The sequence below is a fragment of the Carex rostrata genome, chromosome 9 (genome assembly GCF_964058835.1).
Source record: "Carex rostrata chromosome 9, lpCarRost1.2, whole genome shotgun sequence".
NCBI classification, from domain to species: Eukaryota; Viridiplantae; Streptophyta; class Magnoliopsida; order Poales; family Cyperaceae; genus Carex; species Carex rostrata.
The window spans coordinates 13,268,424-13,290,402 of record NC_135926.1 but is presented as its reverse complement, the minus strand read 5'-3'; the positions used below and the strand labels follow the sequence as shown (position 1 = coordinate 13,290,402).

Below are 21,979 nucleotides of genomic sequence, written 5' to 3'. Positions count from 1 at the left end.
ATTACATGTTTTTTCAATTAATCAGCCGATTATTTATGGTTATGACCGATTATTTCCGATATATTAATTGACTGTATCCTATCCGTCCGATAACCACATACCGTTATTTATAACACTGCAAGTAATTATTCATTTAGAAATAATATCACAAAACCATAACTCATAATCCATTTAGCAGTAGTCAGGTAGCCAACTCATTTACCATCGGGTCCCACCCGACAGAGTCAGCGTCGTTTTCTTCTTTCCAGTAACGATCAAGGAAACATTTACCCCCAAATCAATCACATCCATTGCCTTTGAAGAATCCGTAAAAAAAAAAAAAAAAAAAAAAAAATCTGAAAAACAGTCGGTGAAAAAACTAGAACCAGCTAGAACGAGAAGGAAGAATTGGCGTAACTCGGCTGGATACGGTGGATCGGAGGAATCAGCCAGCCGGTGCTTCATCCCGCCCCGAGCCCCCCCCATTCAAGCGTTGCAAAATCACCCAATAATTGGATCCTGATACCATCAATGGACTACTGATTTCTTCACTTTAAGGTCCTACTTAGACTTACTAGATTGTACAGTTTCGTTTTATCAACAATTTTCTCTTTGATGTCCCTTAAGTTATATTCTTCTTCTTGTAGGGGTACTGCAGCTTTTGTAAATATGTCTATTTCTTCTGAGGGTGAGGGGGAAGATGGTCCAGTTGTTCTCCAGTTGAAAAAATGGCAGGACTCCACATTTCAGTTCGACCTATCAGAGTTCCATGAAGGGTTTATATCACCCAGTAGACGAATGCTTCTCTTACTTTCTAATAAATATGAAGCCACTTTGCTCTCTTTTAGTTCTGGTAATTCTTTCTGTCATTGTTAATTTGTTCATTTCTTTAATACCCATGCACCCTTCCAAACAATAAACCATATGGCCCCTTTTGCACTGTGATTATAATCTCATCATATTTTTTTAATTTAGGAACTCTATCAGAAAGCATATCAGGATCAGACTCAACAGATTTTTCAGTCACCAAATCAAAATTTGAATCCCATTCTGTTATTTCTTGTGTGAAATCAATATCCTGGGGGTGTTTCTGCGAGTCTTCTGGCCAATTGGAGGACTTCATTTTTAATGAATTGCTCATAATGTCTGGCAAGAGGGGCATCTTTGTCCATCTTTTTCGCGTCCCTGACAAAGTAAAATTGACTGACCCAACACCTATAATTGCTGAGTTGAATGGTAAATGGGTTGAGTGGGGCCCACCTCAAGAGATGGACAGTGATAGCAAGAATCGGTTCAGAACTTATTTTACTGAAGTTGAATCGGGTGTTATAGAAAATGGCAAGTACATGACCAAGTTCCCTCTGAATATAGCAGTCCCAAGTTCAGCAATGGCATTATCTTTTGATCTTTATGGTAACATTTTGGAATATTTAAACTGGCGAGGATTTTCATGCCGCTCCAGTTATGGGTGCTCTAGAGTTTTCTCCAGCTCTTGTAATCAGTTGATTGGTCTGATTCTGGACTTGGAGAAAACTGGAGTTGAAGACAGTGAAGATATGGGTGATCCATGCAAGCTTTTGCTGGTTGTTGTGAGGATTCACCAATGGGGTCTTGAGTGGGTATTTTGTGAAGACTTGAACAAGTCTTTTTTTGAGGAACCCGGTTCCACTACAGAGTGGGTTGACTTCCAATTGTCAGAGAATGTTCTATTTTGCCTTAGTGTGTCAGGTTTAGTCGCTCTATGGGACTTAAATACTGGTAATCTGTTAGTCTGGTCTGATATACTAACAAGTGAGATTATTGCAAAAAGGAGTTTCAAGAGGTTTTTGAGAGCCTCAGGCTCTGTGCTACTTGGAGTTATTGATGAACTTGGGGTTATTTATTTAGCTTCCCTTGATGAAATCATATCTGACAAGGCATTGGTTGGCTCCACTTCAGATCTCTATCTTGACCCACTAATTGCTTGGCGAGTTGCAGGTCATGAGATAGGTGCCCTAGCCTTAGGTTCTATTATGTCCAAAGATCAAGAAATGCGCCCTTTAGAGGCCATGAGACCGTGGAAAAAGAGAAAACAAAATTACAGAAGTGGTGAAATGTACCCCAGTGGTTTTGACACTTGGTCAAATTCTGGATCGAAAATAGTTAAAGGCTTCAACCTGTTACGTAGAGTATTCCTTCCTCCTTACCAAGCAAGAGACGAAATGTTTGCTTGTCTTTCTCCCTTTGGAATTTTGAGGCTAGTTGTAAATCGAGAATCAACTAAGGGAAAAGGTGCAAAAGTTGTTCATACAGAGCTGCATGTGGGTCCATTACAGAATAAAGAAACATACTCTGACAGGGATTCCATTGGGTGTTTCTTCAAGGGTTGTTTATATTTGATTACTAAGGATGGTGTATCTGTTGTACTGCCCTCGATTTCGGTTCCGGACCAATTTGAGAATTCAGTTACGTTAGAAGTTGCATCTGAATCCAGGGGAAATTTGAGGCCGTGGCAGATAGAGGTTTTGGATCGAGTGCATTTGTATGAAGGCTCGGTGGAGGCTGACCGCCTTTGCTTAGAGAACGGTGAATTTCTTTATACTATTTATGGTGTCGTAATATAGGATTGCCATACTGGTAGTACGGCACACAATAACCCTCAATCACCTAAATGATGATCGTCTAACATCAATTATCAAACCAAGACACAAGTAAGGCTCAATATTGTCTTAGTTATCAATTAGTCCTTCAATTATACCATAAACGACCTGTTTTAGCCTTAATAAATGGAAAATCAACATTCCAACTGGTCCAACTGGTATGCTGACATACTGTATTGAAATGATTGGTAGAGTCGAAAATGGTTACCATTCTGATTATTGCCCTCTTAACCCTCATTCATACCAATAAAGAGTAAAATTAGCATTTATTTACCCAATTGAAACCTATACATTGTCTGTAGTTGCATATTCCTTCAGTTAAGCCTCAATAAAATGGGCATGCGGGTAGTTTGAGACCCATTTGTCAGCCCCTACCTGTGATAAAATCCTGTGTTGCATTTATTTTATTAACTATTCTATGGCGTGGATAATGAATGGCAGGATGGGATTTGAGAGTTTCTAGGATGCGACAAATGCAACTTGCATTGCATTACTCCAAGTTTGATGAGATAGAACAGTAAGTAAATTAAGCATATCCAGTAAATTCTATCTCCATTTCTTTATGTTTGTTTTTCTTGTATTTTCTTTTTGGTTTACCTTGGCTTTTTTGTGTTGAAACCATAATCATAAGCAAATATAAATATACTCTTGAAATAATAGCTGATATAAGCTAAAGCATTGTTGTTGACGAAATTGATATTTTTCTAAATAAATAGGAAATTCTTCCATTGAAATGTCTACTTGAATCGGAAGAAATAAGCTTTTCTGGATTTATCAAATGATACACAGTTCAATATGGTTAGAGTCTTATACGGTCCTTTCTGGGTTTATGTTTGCAAACTTTTCAGTATTTCTTCTCTTTCAACTATCACCCAACATTGTTGCCAATTGTTTGCAAATGACATCCAACCACTTGACTAGTGTGATGGAACATCATTTTACTTCAGATGTCAAGAAATTTGCCCACCCAAGTGAGCTTTTTTTCCCCTTAAGCCCAAGATGAACTAAATGAGAGCAAACTTATTTCATGTTGATTTCAAACTTGAAAGAAGTCAATTGCGAAGCGATCCTACTGGGTACATGAATTTTCATAATAATACCAAATGTGTTGAGTGTAAGTTGTCAAACATAACAAATTCTGGATTTTGTTCGTAAATATGGTAAAACGTTTGGTATAGTATGCAAGGTATCTAGTTATTTACTGTTTTATCATGGCAAAGTTGTTATCATGACAAATTTGTAATTCTATGTTTTCTTGTGTCTTCTATGTTTTTCCTGTGCTGAGTAGATCATTAAGTAAGTTGGTGGATGTTGATCTAGCAGAAGAAGGTGTCTTACGACTGCTTTTTGCATCCGTTTATCCGATATTTGTTAGGGTTGCAAGTGAAAATGAGATTGTCTTTGCAACCAGGTATACATTTTCTCTAATAGCCATTTGTGTTCTGTAAATAAGGAAAACATACTTTTATGTTCTACTGTATTCCTCAAAATTTCAAACTGGCCTGCTATGTTCTTTCACCAGGGTGGTTTGCATTTTGTGATGAGTTTTTTTTTTTCATGTTTCCCTGTCAGTGAACACAGACACAAAACATACATATTGGCAGCAATAAGATGGTTAGGCTATAGTACCTGAGGGATACTTTTGTCCATAAATTATCTTGAGACTTCTTGTTTGATAAAAAACTTCTTATTGTTTAATTCCTCAAAATATATGCAGGTTGATAAGTCTGGCTGCTAGCTTTGCTACCAAAATGATTCGCAAATATGCATTACTTGATCAGAACATGAGTAAGATTTAATAACCCTTCATTTGTTTTCACTATATCTTGAAAGCAATATTATAGATGGGTATCTTATTCCTTTTTCCTTTTCTGTACTGTGCATATCCAGATGATAGCTATTCAGGAAGGCTTTGTGAAATGGCATATTTTTTGGAAGTTATTCGAGATCTTCAGAGCCGGGTATCAGCTAAATGCAAAAAGCTTGTGGACAAGGTTTGTTTTTGTTGCAATATGAATAGAAGAATATTTTATCAACAAAGAAGATGATCTTTTACATTATTAAGCTGGCTGGTGGGGCTAGACATGAAAATTGGAGGGGGAAAAGATAGTTGTGTAATCTGGGGCTAAAAATTGAAATCACTTGGATGTAGGAAACAAAGAACTCCAAGTTTAAACAAAAAGAAAAACTAGAATGTTGGAAAGCATCTAAAAGATAATTGGCAAACAAATCTACCATCAATAGCTCACAGAATAATAAATTTATACGCTTCAACATGTACCTCAACCTTGTCTACAATGTTGTAGATCTCATTTAGTATCAATTATAGATTGCCGGTTCCTACAGGCTTTCCAAATATTGTAGGCAACCTGGCTGTTATTAACAGATGCTGGATCCTGATAACTTGTACAACCAATACATTGTCCAAAGTAAATCAGGAAATTACGAACTAATATAATCATAAAGAAAATCAAAGATGATAGTATGCAATCACTTGATGAAAAGTAGTTGGTATTATCAGCTATGTTAATTATTGGCTCCGAATGCAGTGCTATTTGTGATCAAACTTTTTGATACTCACATTTGGTGCTAATATGTGCATATTCAGGAGGTAGATGATACCAATTCGAGAGATCCTGGAACTGAGACTCTACCAGATGCATCGAATGATGATGAATTTTATTCTTCCAATAATAACCTGGCATTGACGCTGGCTGAACCTTCAACTGAATTGGTGGAGCAGGCTGGAATAAGACAACTGTTTATTCCAGAGAATGTCAAGGATATGATAGCAAGATGGGAATTGAGTAACCTTGACCTGAAGAGTGTTGTCAAAGATGCTTTGAAATCTGGCCGGCTTCCTCTGGCAGTGCATCAGCTGAGGCTTCTACATCAGAAGGAGGATGACACAGCTGTGTCTTCTTCAGATGAGAAGTCACATAATGCATTCAATGAAGTTCGTGAAATTGGGATCTCTATTGCATATGATCTGTTTGTGCAGGTAGCAAGTTGATTTCTTCTTTGGTTTCCATCCATACCTTTTGCCATCCTTGGTTTTTAAAACTTTTCAAGGCTTATATAATATTTTTTATTGATGCTATATACAACTATACATGCCTTGAAGGTTAACTGAGATTAAGTTGTTGTTAAGAGAAATCTGTGGGGGTCCATGGGTTAAACGTATCACCTGCTAGTACTGCTAGTTTGGCAGTCACTTGCCCCATGGTTTAACCTGACTGACCAACTTTGTAGTGTTTCACTCAGATGGCTTCTAATATTACTTTCTACCTGAGTTCAAAGTATGTTCATGAAATATGTCCCTGCAATAATTATAAAACTGTTGGGCTAGCTTGTTATGATTAGAACCTCTGCATGAACCTCAATTAAACTAGGGGAAGAAAAGGGAAAAAAAAGAAAGAGAAACCACAATTAAACTAGGAGGAAAAGGGGGAAATAAAGTTTTTAAAGTGGGAAATTGAAAAAGTCATCAAATTGAGATAAACAAAATGATTATCTTCAGATCCCTATACAAGATTCAACTAGACTAGAAAAGCAAGGAAGAGGCAAAAACAACAAAAAAATTGAAATCGTGATGATAGATAATTATTTGACTGAATTTCTTTTAATTGGTTTGTGCATGCTTATGAAATGTTTGATAGGGGGAAACTGACTTAGCTGTGGCAACTCTTGAGAAGTTGGGAGAAGATATTGAGTTGGTATTGAGACAACTATTGTTCGGTACTGTCAGGAGGTCACTTAGGGTACGTATTATAGACCAAATGAAAAGGCGTGGTTTTCTAAGGTTGGATGAAACAAGAATTTTGGAGAGGATATTGCTTATTGAGGTTAGTTTCAATTCTGACATTTCTTTGTTTCTCCTTTCTTGTTTCCTTCTTTCTTTTGTTTTATCTTTTGTGCGCATGTTCACATATATGTGCTTGTGGCGAGGGGAAGATAAGCAGGTGTACATTAGTATGATATCTTTAATGGTATCTACTATGCAGCTTAAAACAAATAAAAGATGCCCACATATGTCAGCCATATAGTTTGCATCAAGTACAAGCTATACCTCAAAAGTGTCTCATAAACAGTAAATCCTAAATGCTGTTAGAATGATAAATGAAATTTTTTTGTGAGCATGAGACGAGGGTCAAAGCCCTTCAACTCACCCCAGTGCAGGCACTGGGTTTCAAACATGCCACCTCAGGCGATGTCTTAGCCATTAGGCTAGACATGGTTTACTAAAAAAAAGCTTGCAACTACCTGCTTGGAATTGTTGTTAAGATAAAAAATGTCATCTGGAGATTCTGCATCAGTTTAACATGCTCTACTTATTGGGTTGGACTTCGAATTTTAGATCAAATAATTGGTTTAATCGGCGGCCTTTTACAATAGTGAGGTCTATGAATGATATATCTCCTTGTATTTAGATTATAATATAGTGTTTTTCAATAGTGAGGGCCCATGGAATTTTACCATTTTCACAACAGTGACTGGAATAACTATCTAACAATAAAATTTGGTAACTTATCAGACATGATATCCCCAAGTACTGAGCATACTACAGATGATGATCTGCATAGTAATACTTGCTACTTGCTAGTATTTAACATTTTTAATTATTACACATTAGTATTTATGACTGATCTCACTTTTTATCTTCTGATTGTAAGAGGTTATATCCAAGAAGCAGCTTCTGGGTCACATATCAGAGAAGTCAGAGAGATTTGTCAGAACATACATCATTGGCGCTTTATGTGAATGATTCCCCGATTTTTTGTGGTGAGGTTGACGGAGCCATCCTTGGTGTTTGGGCAGATATTTCGACTTACACAGAACTTCCTGAACCTTTCGAGAGTACCACTCCTGGTGGTTACTGGGCTTGTGCGGCTGCATGGTCTGATGCGTGGGACCAGAGAACAATTGATCGTGTGGTACTTGACCAACATTATCAGATGGAAATTCAAGTTCCATGGGAGTCCCAATTTGAGTACCATGTAGCCCATAACAACTTACAAGAGATCCTCGATCTCTTGGATACTATACCAATCCATCTACAGTCAGAAGGCATTCTGATGGTGAACCTGAGAAATATATCCGCAACTCAAAATCAAGGTTTATACATATGTGCTGGAGAAGAGATAGAGCCATCTTACATTGATGTCCCTGGCGTTATAATTTTGAGACATCCTTATTTTAAAAATGGTACATTATGGCTAAGAACCCTAATCGAGAAGGAGCTTGCAAAGAGGAACATTTTTCTAAGAGACCACTGGGAGGATACAGGTGAGATCGTAACGGTCTTAGCCCGTGCTGGGTTGATGTTCAATATTTCTGAGGCTTCTGATATGAACAATGCATCTGATGAGAAATCTCTTCAGATACAAGAGGTGGAAGATCCGCCAGACACAAAGCTTTCAGATGAAGGGTTTCATAAGCTTGTTATTCATTTTTGTGTACAAAATGAGTTGCCTTATCTCCTTGACTATTATCTTGACCATCATAATTTGGTCGGAGATCATAATTCCTTGCATGTGCTCTTGGATGCAGCGGTTAGCTTCTTGCTTCCTCTTTGTTTACTGATTCTATATTTGGTGTTTTTTGAATTTATCAATGATTTCTCATCCCACTAGGTACTTGACATAGCTAGTTATTCTTGAATATGCTTTCTGTGCAACTAATTGCTAAGCCTCATTTAATGTACCGAGTTCAACTAAACAATACACAAGCATAAAAAAAATGTTTGAACCGATGTTCAACTGGTACAGAGACATGGAGACCTGGCATGTATCCGATCGAATGGCTTGGTGATATCCACCTGTACCAAATTATCGTTTTCTAGTACAAATGTTAGTGGCATCAATTGGACCAAAATTTGAAAACATTTACCTTGAAAATCCTAAAAGCTTATCTTCAAAATTCTAAATTGTCTCCCTTGAACCATATTTATTTTTCGGTTAATTTATCAGGGGGATTGCCAGTGGGCAAAATGGTTGCTTTTTTCAAGGCTTAGGGGGTATGAGTATGAGGCATCCCTTTCAAATGCATGCTGGAAACTGTCTCGTAATCTGGGCTCTGGTGGAAGTGGTGGTAATTTTCTGGAAATTGAGGAGAAGATTAATATAATAGATGACCTGATAGCTGAAGGTGTAGGAGAAATAGCTGCCTTGGCAACTCTAATGTATGCTACATTTCCAATCGAAAATTGTCTGTCTTTGGAAACTTTGGATAGACCTAGTCTACGAGAATATCCTACAATGTTGAAGAGCCTCATCTCTGCTTGCTCTGATAGAGATTATTCTCGACCTACCGATGCAAATAAGGGTAAGCATTTTATCATTTGGTTCGTTCTTGAGTTGGATTGATTTTATAGGAACTCTGATCATTTTATATTTCTGTTTTATTGGTACAGTGTTAGGAAACAGGGTGTTATCAGAGTACTTTAATTGGAGATATGGTGTATTTTACTCTACTGGGGGTGATGCATCATTGTTGCAAATTCTTCAAGCGGCCTTCCCAAAACCTGTCAGGAGGCTAGTTCAGCTTTTTGTGCAGGTCTGTGTTATCTGTGTGTGTGTTCAAATTTGAAGTACAAGATGTACTTTTTAACTACTTTGATATAAATATGCAAAAGTACTTCAACATGATGCCTCCCTCATCTAAACAAGAATGCTACTGTGCTAAATTGGCAGTATGCGTCTGGTGTTAACCATGTTAAGCTTAACCTTGCATTAATTGAATGTATATTTCTTGCTGATGCATCTGTGACATCCATCAGGGTCCTTTCAGCTTGCAAGTCATGGAATTTGAAAAAGAAACATTGAACATGTCTGATGAATTCCTAGTGCGCTGTCTACGGCACTCTATTCTGAAAATAGCCGGGGATAACAAAACCGATCCCATTGTCTTGGAAGCATCAGTTCAGAAAAGCATTGAAAAGGAATTATTCTCAGCTGAGGTTATTTTTAATTTCTAAAGTAGACAAACACTTGATAGTCGCTTTTGTGCTATTTTTCTGTGAAACAAGCTGAATAAATCCAAAATAATTCTTAAATTCAATTGGGACTAGTTTTTGTCCCATGTCTTGTTCAGAAGTTCTTTGGAACAAAGCAGAGTTTGGTATATGTATTTTATTCTTCTAGGGTGAATTAGCCCTATGCCAGGCATTGAATCAGCTATTTCTAGAAGGATAATGGCAATTTAATTAAGCTTCCTCATGGGTTGATATTTATGTTCCCTATGGTTTAGCTAAATTTATCCCGAGAAATGGTTTAGCTAGAAATAAACTAGTACTCGTTCTCAAAGTTATTTCTGTTCATACTGAAGGGGGAAGTAAGGCCTATGTCAATCCTTAATTTGATGGTAACGTCTATGTCAACCCTTAATTCCCATCAAATTCTCAGACTGAAAACTGCTCAAAATGTCATATCTTATATGTATCACCAAATTTCTGTATGTTTGTTTTCTTTTGATCTTTCTCAGGAAAAAGGATTTAAGGTGGAGCAAGACTTGAATCGGGGCAGAGTTTTAGCCGTTTTCAGTTCACTCATTGGAAAAAGAGCTCTAGAGCTGAGATCAACAGATCAACGCCTAGATCAGTCAGTAAAGCCAAATGTTGTTTTTGACACACAAAAGTTTCTTCGACCTCTGAACCAGAGTGAGAGATCAGTTCTTCAATGGGTATGTACCAGTTCACACCTAATTGAACACATATCATGCCTACAATGTTAAAGTTTGGTTTTTTGGGGATTAACAAGACTGCTGACTTGCTGAGTTAAATAGTTGTCAGCGGAGTCCTTTTAAGTATGGCATGTATCTACAGCTAACTAAAATTGAGTATGGTGACTCAACATATTGGGTTGACCTCATCAGACCTGTTAGGTTAACTGAATCATATCTTATCTTGATTATGTTTTGAAGTGAAAAAGTACTGACTGATCATACCCAACCTGTTTGGATCCATTGCCATCCAGTGAAGAAATACTAGGTGGATTGAATACTGTAAGCTTAAAACTTAAAATTCAATAGTCCATCATCCTTTTCCATTGTATTTCAGGTGGTTCCACTTGCTATTAGAAGTTTTGATGACTCATCAGTGGTCACCTCCTGTGGCTTCTTTTTTGAGCTATGTGGCATATCCTTTGAAATGCTTCGCCTCGATATCAATGCCCTGAGGCGCATCTCTTCAAAATATGGTCGAGCTGACAAAACCCTAGCCCTTAACCTAGCTAAGGAACTAGCTGAAGAATACATCAAGTATGACTACCTTGAAATCAACAGCCAAAACCAAAAGATGCCACCTTCAAAGACTTTGGTTAACATTCTCCACTATCTTGAAGAGGCGAGCTTGCCAGTAATAGAAGAAGAGGATAATTGTGGGACTTGGCTTAAAACCGGAACTGGTGATGCATCTCATCTGAGGTCAAAACAAAGCGAAGCGAGCAGGTATTGGAGTTTGGTAATAGACTTCTGTCAAGTGCATCACCTTCCCATAAGCACTAAGTATCTTGCTTTGCTTGCGAGCAACAATGATTGGGTATGTCTTCTTTTTGTCTTTTTAAGGGTTAATTTGAAAGATTACTTGCTACTAGCACCTTGCAGTTCTCATTTTTCATCCAGTATTACACATTTTAAGTTTTTATACAGATAACACCTATCTTTCAGTTCAATAAAGCATGAAGGATATATAGTTTTATTTTGACAATCATACCCTCATAATGATTTGTCTTTCTGCCTTATTGAAGCACAAAAAAACCACAATAATATCAAATGCTGTATTTTAGTTTTTCTATCTGTTAGGATGGTTTTGTGTTATCTTTAAATATCTATGAAGGTGGGTTGATTGATGAAATACTTAGAATTGTTGGCTGTTGTTAGCAAAATAGTAGATTATTGGGTGTATTGTGCATGCAGTACTCTTACTAGGTTATTAGGGTGGAGGCATGTTATTAATGATTGTACTTTCTTACAGGTTGGTTTTCTTATGGAAGCTCAGCTTGGCGGCTTTTCAGCAGATGTTGTCAGTCAAGTGGTAATGCCTAATTTTTGATTGATAACTAGACATCGTAGTGTGACAGACAATTTATCTCATGGTGCATTTGGATCGTGGAAGGAATAGAGCAAGAATAGAGCTATTTAGACTAGTGCGAGAAAGTGTTAATCTAAATAGTGTGTGGAGAGTGCTCATCTTGTGCTATTGAGAATAGTACAAACATTGTTTGGGCTGCATACTAGAAATAGCGCATTGATCTTGTGACAACAAGACTATTCCAAAGAAAAACCGGGTTAGTGGAATAGCGCTAACCCAGCACTATTCTAAGCTCTCGGTTGAGCATTTGGATTGTAGCTATTTCCAACGAAAGACTGGGTTAGTGGAGTAGCATTAACCCAGCACTATTCTAAGCTCTTGGTTGAGCATTTGGATAGCCTGAAAAAGATTCTCTAAGTTGGAGGATGAACCTGCTTGGTACAAAGGAGCAGGGCTGAACCAGCTGTTTGGTCGTACCCTAGCTTTGATAACCTAAAAGAATTAGCATTGGTAAAATGTCTGGTACTAGCTGGTCTGTAAAAGGGTTGAATTGACTGTAGGTGCATATATGGTATCATTTCACGTCTACAATGCCTGATCCCAAACTGGTGAACGGTCTGTACATTGATGAACTGACTGTAGGTACATGCTTGTAGGTGCATATAGGGCCTACAGTGCCTAGTAACTAGCCAGTCTATACAGGGATGAACTGAACGTACTGTATAGACTGTAGGTAAATGACGTTAGTGTACATGTAGATTTTTATCTTTGATCTCTTTTGTCTCTCTGTTGTATTATTTCTGTTCTTCTACTTTTAGGCTACTAAGGAATTAAAAGATGCAAGGCTAAGGGCCCATGTACTAACAGTCCTTCGTAGCATGAAATCTGCACCAAAAAAATCAGATGATGAAGGATATCTTTCAGCTAACGAAGAGAGCAATACACCGGCAGAACTTTTTATGGTTGTCACACAGTGTGAGAAGCAGAAGTTCCCTGGAGAAGCACTACTAAGAAAGGCAAGGCTGATGCGCTGGCCATTTTTGGCTATAGTTGCCTCGTGCTTCAATGACATATCCACTCTCTCATGCGCAGCTTTCTGGCTCGAGATTACTGGTTCTAGGTAAGAATAATAAATAAATAGTAGAATTTGTTTGTTTTTGCCCCTGAATAGTAAAAAATCCATGCATACCCCTGAATTATCTCTTATACTCATTATAGCCAGGAGTATGTTGTGTATAGTCTTCATTTTAAGTCTATGTTAAGAAATGAGGGAAAATGTGGAGGGCTCAATTGCAAAATGGAAGGGTTTGACTGTAACATCTCCACTATATTCTTTTAATATTCCATTTCATTATCCCCTTTGCCTCAAGAGACTTGAACCACTGTATGTGAGGTTATATTTGGTTATAACTTCCCATTCTGTTGCATATTCAGTTCTCTTGCTAAATCTTAATCCCTCTGTTGCAGGTTATCTCTCATAAAAGCAGACAAGATCATCTTAGAAATAGCCAAAAATGTTGGATTGGCTGTTGAACACACAAATAAACTACCACCTGAGGAATATAATGTCAGAACTACCTTTGACAGACAGAATGCAAAACGGCAGCGGATATCAGAACCTGCACCACAGGATTCATGCCTCACCTCCACTTCTGATAATGCTAATGTGCAAAGCTCTATTCTAATGATTGTCAGTCAAGAAGCTACTGTTAGTGATGAGAGAAAGAAAACTGAAGAAGCACTTGGTTTACTTGCTGAAATGGTGGTTTTATTTTGTGAAAAGCAGATGTTTTTGCCATTATTACGGGCTTTTGAGTTATTTCTTCCCTTGTGCCCTCTCCTCAGTCTTATTCGATCTCTTCAGGTGAAGCCTTTGTTTTCTAGTCTACTCATAAAAAAATTTAGTGCCGTGGAATTGGTAGCTTTATTCACAGAAAATACTTATTTTTATTGCTATCTGCTCAGAATAAAAATACAGTTTTATATGGATGGGGATCATTTTTTTTTCTTTTTCTGGAGTTAGTTCCTTTCTTGACAAATCTACACTTTCTAAAAGCTTTATTCATTCAAATTACATATCTATTTCCAACATCCTTCTCATTAATAAGATGTTACTAGATTAGGGAAGTGGGACAAAGAAAGAACTTGAAGAAGAATTTAGAGGAGAAACTAATTCTATTGGTAACAGAAAAAGAAAATCACTACTAATATTCCATGTACCTCTCAGGCATTCTCCCAAATGCGGTTAGCTGAGGCCTCAGCCCACCTAGCTGCATTCTCGGCCCGAACGAAAGAAGAACAATCTCACACCCAACCGGCCCTACTACATGATGAGCTACTCAACCAATCACCATGGCTCAGCAGCACGGCTGTCAATGCAGCAGATGCAGTACTTTCCACCTGTCCTACCCTTTATGAGAAACGCTCTTTGCTGCAGTTACTTGCCTCAGCCGATTTTGGAGATGATGGCTCTTTGGCAGCATATTTCAAGAGGCTCTATTGGAAGATCAACTTGGCCGAATCTGATTTGAAAACAGATTGGTTTGATAAACTGGATGATGGGGCGCTGTTGACTGAATTGGAAAAGAGAGGGAGGTGGGAGGAGGCCCGAAGCTGGGCCAGGCAGCTCGGTGCAAGCAATGCTTCCTGGAAGTCAGCTGTTCACCATGTTACTGAATCGCAGGTACAAATACAGGGCTGGGCACTGGGATTTTTGATAGACATAGTCTATACTGTAATTTCGGAATGCTTCTTAAGTTGAGTTCAGTGGTATACTGATAAGTTGATGCACCAAAAAATATAGAAAAATCACAAATCAGCAACCAAAAACAACAAAAACGATGAAAGGTCTTTTCATGTGCTGGTAGTAAGTACCAAGACGCTGATTCTACCTGTGACTGTTAGTCACTGATGTTATGTATTCTTGTTGTAATTAGGCGGAAGCTATGGTCTCAGAGTGGAAGGAATTCCTGTGGGATTTCCCTCAGGAGCGTGCTGCTTTGTGGGGCCATTGCCAGGCTCTATTTGTCAGATACTCTTTTCCCCCTCTTCAGGCAGGCTCTTTTTTCCTGAAACATGCAGAGGCCATAGAAAAGGAGATACCCGCAAGGGAACTCCATGAGATGCTCCTTCTATCCCTACAATGGCTTAGTGGAACCATTACTCAAATCCCTCCGTATGTTTATCTGTCTCATTTAATTATCTTTTTGGGTCGTTTAATTAGATAAGAGTAATATAGTTTTTTGGTATCGTTATTTCTTAATGCAGGGTTTATCCACTCCATCTATTAAGGGAGATCGAGACTAGAGTGTGGCTTTTGGCAGTGGAATCAGAAACCCAATCCAACCCTGAAAATGAACCAACATCCCCCAGCTCGGTACAGAACCTCTCTGTGAAAACTAGCTTGAGCTTTATTGAACAAACTGCTAAGGTTGTCTCCAAGATGGATTCACACATAAATGCAACACACACCCAAGTGTCCGAGCGAAGCAGTGGCATTTTCAGAGAGAACAACAACACTTTATCTTCTGCTTCAGCTGGTAGTAGAACCAAGAGAAAGGGCAAGCCGTACCACCCGCTTAGACACACCATTAATGAAAATTTTGAAACTTCTGATGAGATAAATAGTTCTGAAGGAACAAATCTTGGGGTGGCTATTTCAGGATGGGAGGAGAGGGTGGGCCAGGTGGAAATGGAGAGAGCAGTTCTCTCACTGCTGGAGTTCGGGCAGATCACTGCTGCTAAGCAGCTCCAACACAAGCTGTCACCGACACAAGTGCCGGAGGAACTGAATCTAATTGATTCTGTTTTGAAACTTGCAAAATTTGCATCTTCTAATGGAGGTGGAGAGATCAGCTTATCGGTGTTGGACGAGGCAGTGCGCTCTGTTTTGCGTTCACTTGACTTGCCAATTGAACAAAACAGGGTTGACCCATCACAGGTATAGTTGATGCTTGTTGTCACTCTGCTTGGATTCAATTTCAAATACTAGGTCAAGGAAAATCCAACTGGCCAGTTTTGCATTTGTATTTGCTGACTTGTTGCTGTATGGAAAATACCAACAAGTGATACCAAGAAATATAACAACTTGACAAAAAAAATTGAAAGAAAAATCTAAAGAAGATACTAGGCTATCTGACTAAATGAACACTTCATTAGCAATTAATCAGTTGTTATTATTATTTTTTTGAAATGCACTGTCTGATGTTGTGCCAACTCTGAACTTGCTCACATATCTTTTGTCCCTATGATACTTGGACATGTGGCCTTACCATTGTGAGAATTTAGTAACTTAAGCTACAAGTTGTTGGTTCCTGTCAGTTGTATTTATTAGTAGAAATTTTATATGTTTCTCTCTTATGTTTCAAGGCATTGGATGCTCTAAGCCGCAAGTGTGGAGAAGGACGTGGACGCGGCCTCTGCTTGAGAGTTATAGCAGTCGTGAGAGCTGCAATGGTGCTAGGACTCACATTTGCCGAGGCATTCGGCAAGCAGCCTTTGGAGCTGTTGCAGCTGCTCTCTCTGAAGGCGCAAGTTTCCATTGAGGAGGCGACACTTCTTGTGGAAACCTACTCCCCACCCCCGCCTAGCATTGCCCTCATCCTAGCAGAATCATTCTTGAAGGTATACTTTTGCTGCTGCTTTTGTAGTTGCACAATTTGCCACTAATGCAAGGGAAAATGGCTAGTACACTAGGATGATCAAATTGATACCTCTGCTTTTTAAGATTTTTTATTTTTTTTTATTTTTTAAGTTTAACAGTGTCAGCACCCCACATTTCTGGAACATATAATCTTAAACTTGGCAGATTTCGAGTAATCCATTAATATCACCCGAATCATCAAATCAAATGAAGGCTGACTGTCAAGCACAGAATGACTAAGCAGCCCAAATTTCTGGAGCACCCTACTATCAATGCCAAATATGAGGAAATGTTGTGAATTTTTTCCAGATGTTACGTTTTTTGGTTTGTTGCAAGGAACTTTAAGAACAGATCAAACTTTGAATACACTCGCACAAATAAATTAAGTAAATAAAGTTCCAGTGCAGATGAAAATCCTTGCAGATGGTTGAGACTTCAAAAAAGTACTTGTGTGCTTTGTTTTTGTTAACGTTTTTTCGTGGTTGATACCATGATAGGGACTTCTTGCAGCACACCGTGGAGGGTATTTAGAAAATCAAAAAGAGGAGGGCCCTGAACCTCTATTGTGGAGATCAAGTGACTTCTTGAAATGGGCAAAGCTGTGCCCCAGTGAATCCGAAATTGGTCATGCTCTAATGCGTGTGGTCATGACAGGTCAAGTTCCCCGTGCTTGTGAGGTATTCTATGGCTTACATGATACATTAGTTCAGAAGTGTAAATTCAGTAGTAGTCCCCCACCCCCTCCCCCTGTTCTTTTTAGAATATTTTACTTCTGACAATGATAGTTGATTTTTTTCTAGAATTTATAAAGCCACTAAATGTTATATGAAATTCAATATTCTAAACTGAGGTCTTACTTGACTCGTATTGTACTGACCATACTGGTACCTTGAACAATGCTACTGTAATTTAAGGAACAGAAGCACGGGATATATTATAAGTTACTCTGGTACAGTACTGTCCTTTCTTGTTGGCGAGCTCATCTATTGAGATTGCAGTTCTTGGTGCAAAGTGGTTGACTACAAAATTATTCAAATAATATATGTATCTCAGGTTGAGATCCTGATACTGGCACACCACTTCTACATGAGCTCGGCATGCCTTGATGGCGTTGATGTTTTGGTAACCTTTGTGGCTAACCGTGTAGAATCATATGTACTAGAGGATGATTTCTCTTCTTTGGCGCGGCTTGTAACTGGAGTCGCCAATTTCCGCTCTTTCTCCTTCATCCTCGATATTCTGATAGAAAGTGGGCAGCTTGAGTTACTGCTCGAGAAATACTCGGCTGCGGCAGAGACTGCCACTGGCTCAGTTGCAGCTGTTAGAGGGATTCGCATGACTGTGCTCACATCTCTCAAGCGCTATAACCCTCATGACCTTGATGCTTTTGCAATGGTTTGTGCATCTGTGACCTTATATTTTCTTTACTTTGGCTTTAGTTTGTACAAATGTAGAAAATTGGTAGACCCTGCCTTATCGTAGAATTTGCAGACATAAACCGAACCCATTGGTCAAAATTGTGACGCTAAAGTCATTTGGTAAGTTATCTTTAACAATGGTGTTGCCTTAACAGTGACAGAAAAATAGATGATATGATGAAGAAGATAATTTCTCTAAAAACTAATATATCTTTCTGAGCCACATACATCTGTTTATATACACAATTGTAACCCAGCTTTTCTAAATAAGGAACAATATTTACAAAGATAATTTCCAAAGTAGAGCAGAGAGGAGACGCCATAGATAGAAAGAAATCCTTTGATAAGATTCTTGACAGATTTTGGTAGGATTCTTAACAGATTTTGATAGGATTCTTAACAAATAGTACTCAAAAGGTTTTAGTTTGTAATTATGTGGCAAAAATTACTTCAATTGAAGTAGTCTAATCATTCTTATGTTGCTATAATATTTCAACAGCACTAAGATACAGGCTCTCCTTTTCTGTAGTTTGTAACACTACAGAAATTTAGTTATGTGGAGTCCTTAGTTAAGGGCAGTAAATATTATTTCTCAGAATATCCTGTATGCTAGTTTGCAAGCACAAAATGTGGAGGGAAATTCTTCTCTTGATAACCGACAGGCTTCTTTCAAATCTCCTTTTTTCTGACGTGCATAGTGTAGCATACGCTTATCCATATCTGATCGTACACAGGTGTACAACCATTTTGACATGAAGCACGATGCAGCCAAACTTCTTGAGTCCCGATCAACAAACCGCATACATCACTGGCTATCTCTGAAGGACCGTGACCGCCGGGAACGCTCAGGTGAGCTCCTAGACTCAATGTGCCACCTGATCGAAGCTGGTGAGACACTCTCCACAATCGATGCAGGTCAGCGAACTCACCGTGCATGTGCCCGTGCTTCACTGCTGACGCTGCAGATTCGAATCCCTGACATCACATGGGTCCAGCTGTCAGAGACCAATGCAAGACGAATCCTTGTTGAGCAGTCAAGGTTTCAGGAGGCATTGGTTGTGGCCGAGGCATATGGTCTCAACCAGCCTATGGAGTGGGCCCCAGTCTTCTGGACCCTGATGCTGAAGCCTGATCTGTTGGAGCAGTTTGTGGCTGATTTTGTGGCTGTTTTGCCATTGCAGCCATCCATGCTTCACGAGCTGGCCAGGTTTGTTTTTTACAAGGAACTCAAAAATCATTATGCAGTACAGTAAGGTAGGGTTTGTAGTATATCTGTTTTGAAGGTGATTTTCCTGATGATTTTCAAAGCATTTTCAGAAACTTGCTAAATGATTTTTTTTTTTTAAATTAGAGCTGATGTAATATGCTTTACACAGGAGGTTGGGGATTCTCCTGCTTATTTGGCCCAACTTTTCCAACTTCCTCTTTTAGTTTGCTTTGCCAATTTTAGATGTTGAAGCCTAACTGCCTCAATCTATTTATAATTGGCCTTGATGAGTCGGGGTCAACTGGGACACATCCAGGACCAGCCAAAATTTTGAACAGTGTATGTGGCTGTCAAGCTGGACTGTAGTGGGTAGCAAAATCAGAGAGAGATAAAATCCCGTCATCTCTGAATGTTACAATGTATTCGAAGGACCGAAAAACCCAAATTACTAAAGTGCCCTTCTGCCTGTGATGATAGGTTTTATAGGTCAGAGGTGTCAGCTAGGGGTGACCAGAAACACTTTTCAGTGTGGCTTTCACCAGGAGGTTTGCCAGCTGAGTGGGTGAAGCATCTCGATCGGTCTTTCAGGAGTGTTTTGAAAAGGACGAGAGATTTGAGGGTCAAGATGCAACTTGCAGTGTATGCCACTGGATTTGGCGATGTGGTTGAAGCCTGCTTGAAAGCGCTTGATAAGGTTCCTGACAATGCGGGTCCGCTTGTCCTGCGCAGAGGTCATGGTGGGGCCTACCTTCCTCTTATGTGATTGTGCTCTCTCTCTCTCTTTCTCGAGCTTGCAGCAACTGTCAAGGTTGTAAAATGTGCTCTCTCAATTAATTAACAGCGGCTGTCAAGTCTCTCCTTCTGCGCTCTGGTTAGGTAAATTGTATGTGTATAAGAAAGTAGGTATAAGAGCCCAGGTGAACCAAATTTTGTAACATATTTTTGGCTGAGGCATCTTGATTTTCATCTTTCTTGTTTTTCTGTTTAAACTTCAGATAATATGAGGAACATTTTTGTACATGAGGCTTTCTTGTGTAGAGTATGCAGCTAGATGTGCTCTTGAGTTACAAAAGAATGAATTTAGAACTTGCTCGTTTTAAAATTAAAGCACTTTGTATTTGTAGTAAAGTGGATTTGCTTCGTTTTATTGTAAAATAGACAAGAAAAAATAACAAATTAATTTTACAGTTGTAACTGATGAACTTTATCCGACGCCCAAAGAATTTTTGTAGTATTGCAATTGCGAGGCTTAATAAAACACCTAAGAGCATCTACATCGCATCCTTAGTATTATTAGAGTTATTAATATGTGGTAATTTCTAATTTAGTTTTAGAGATGTGTGAGAGTTTATTATTTAGAAATCATACAGTAAAGTTTTTTTATTAAAAAAATATTTATAAACTCTATGTTGGCTAAATAATTGGCTCAATTTGTTTCCTTTTTTTTAATTTGTTGCTGATATGGCTTAATAAAAACTTTAAAATTAATTTTAAAAATGTGAGAATTAGAATCTATAAAGATCTTAATTTCATTTGAGTTGTTGGAACGTAGATGCTCTAAGTTGCACACTAAAATACTAGTTTTCGGTTTAATGACTTGTACGCTAGGACACCCGCATGTCAGTGAGAAAAGTGGTTCGCTCTGAGGCAGCAATTACTTTTTCAGGAGTTTATACGCAGTTATATGTGGAGGTGAAATACGGAGCGGATAGTGATAAAACTATATGAGTTAGGCTGGGTTGCTATGGATAGCATAGTGGCCTCCCGTGCTACGGCTCAATATTCGAGTTTTCAAAATTTAAACGGTCGATCCGAACCGTTTATCTTATTCTCCATATTAATATCTGCTTGGAGACCAAATTTTATAATTTTCTGAATTTTTTTACTATTTATTAAGCCACTTTGAAAATCGCTAATCCAACGGTTTTACTGTTTTGTGCAGCCACCGTTGGATCAACAATTTTGTAAAATACTTAATAAATAGTAAAAAAATTCAGAAAAATGTAAAATTTGGTCTCCAAGCAGATATTAATATGGAGAATAAGATGAACGGTTCGGATCGACCGTTTGGATTTTGAAAACTCGAATATTGAGCCGTAGCATAGAAGCCACTATGCTATCCATAGCACCCCAGCCTAACTCAAACTATATAGATATTTGTTTTATTTTTTGAATATAGATACGGATTGGATATTAGATAGATATAAATTTATTAAAAAAATATATAAATATTATTAAGAAATAGTAAAATTCATAATATTTATTTAATTACAATAAAAAAATAAAATAAAAAAGTTTATGATATATATTTATTATTTTAATATAGATAATTAAAAGTTAATATTATATTCTTATTCGTACAAGATATGGATATCCGTATTTAGTTTTCAGAATAAGGATCTAATATTATCGGCTCTATTTTGAACCCAGTAGGCATTCAGACTTTAAATCACACAAAAAAGAAGAAATTCAGATCCAGTCAGTCAGGTATAATTATATCTGACTTCTGAGTCGTAAGTTTTAACTTAATACGATCTCAAAAACAGACCGAATTTCAATCGTTAGGTTGGAAGCTCTCAGTGACGAATTCGTATCCTCTGCATTAACTCAAAAAAAGAATTTTTTAAGTTAATAAATCCGAACCGTCCGATCCGCTTTTAGATCCACACTATCTAAAGGGTCCTGAATTATAAGGTGTGACCGGATTGATTCTATTTAAAATCAAACGGCCGAGATGGATTAAATCAAAAGATTCGAATGCAGAGGATACGAATTCCAGTGACTTAACTTAACCATGTGGAGAAGGCGCCAGCACGACCGACCCCATTTCCGATCTGACATGTGGCGCTATATACTACCGATTCTCACTGCACGTGGCACTTTCCAATTTTTTTTTTCTTTCTTAATTTCTTGCATCTCTGTCATCTCTGTCGACTTGGGAAGAAAGCGAATTTAAATTTATTTCCACAGGCCGAAAAATTATAAATCTCGCGCGAGATCTTAGAGAAAGTTAGCCATTCTCCCTACTCGAGTCGCCTGATTAAGAAACTGGTGGTTGCTGTTAAG

At 38.2% G+C, this 21,979-nt stretch overlaps 1 protein-coding gene across 4 annotated transcripts; it reads left to right on the top strand.

The window, feature by feature from the left end:
* Window positions 1-311: 311 nt before the first annotated feature.
* On the top strand, window positions 312-20,014 carry LOC144559597 (spatacsin carboxy-terminus protein). 4 transcript variants are annotated; one of them, XR_013513186.1, is made up of 26 exons: window positions 312-537; window positions 627-832; window positions 955-2,544; window positions 3,060-3,135; window positions 3,907-4,029; window positions 4,336-4,406; window positions 4,509-4,612; window positions 5,227-5,619; window positions 6,278-6,463; window positions 7,292-8,170; window positions 8,588-8,942; window positions 9,031-9,173; window positions 9,397-9,576; window positions 10,101-10,298; window positions 10,675-11,154; window positions 11,590-11,649; window positions 12,465-12,766; window positions 13,114-13,510; window positions 13,874-14,329; window positions 14,583-14,821; window positions 14,914-15,586; window positions 16,015-16,269; window positions 16,799-16,965; window positions 17,342-17,683; window positions 18,441-18,913; window positions 19,391-19,939. XR_013513186.1 is itself a non-coding variant. In XM_078308664.1 (26 exons), the coding sequence occupies exons 2-26, from the start codon at window positions 649-651 to the stop codon at window positions 19,674-19,676; spliced, it is 8,625 nt and encodes a 2,874-aa protein (XP_078164790.1). In that variant the 5' UTR covers window positions 312-537; window positions 627-648; the 3' UTR covers window positions 19,677-20,014. The 4 variants fall into 4 exon arrangements, 3 of the variants coding, with proteins under 3 accessions (XP_078164790.1, XP_078164791.1, XP_078164792.1); XM_078308664.1 differs by having other exon boundaries at window positions 16,786-16,965; window positions 19,391-20,014; XM_078308665.1 differs by having other exon boundaries at window positions 396-537; window positions 967-2,544; window positions 16,786-16,965; window positions 19,391-20,014.
* The last annotated feature ends 1,965 nt before the right edge of the window (window positions 20,015-21,979 follow it).

What these genes read in the sequence shown, in the direction of transcription:
- LOC144559597 (XM_078308664.1), top strand. Translation starts at nt 649, where the DNA reads ATGTCTATTTCTTCTGAGGGTGAGGGGGAAGATGGTCCAGTTGTTCTC. An exon ending in CCGCCTTTGCTTAGAGAACG is followed by an intron (nt 2,545 to 3,059) that starts GTGAATTTCTTT and finishes AATGAATGGCAG; the next exon opens with GATGGGATTTGAGAGTTTCT. An exon ending in CATATGATCTGTTTGTGCAG is followed by an intron (nt 5,620 to 6,277) that starts GTAGCAAGTTGA and finishes AATGTTTGATAG; the next exon opens with GGGGAAACTGACTTAGCTGT.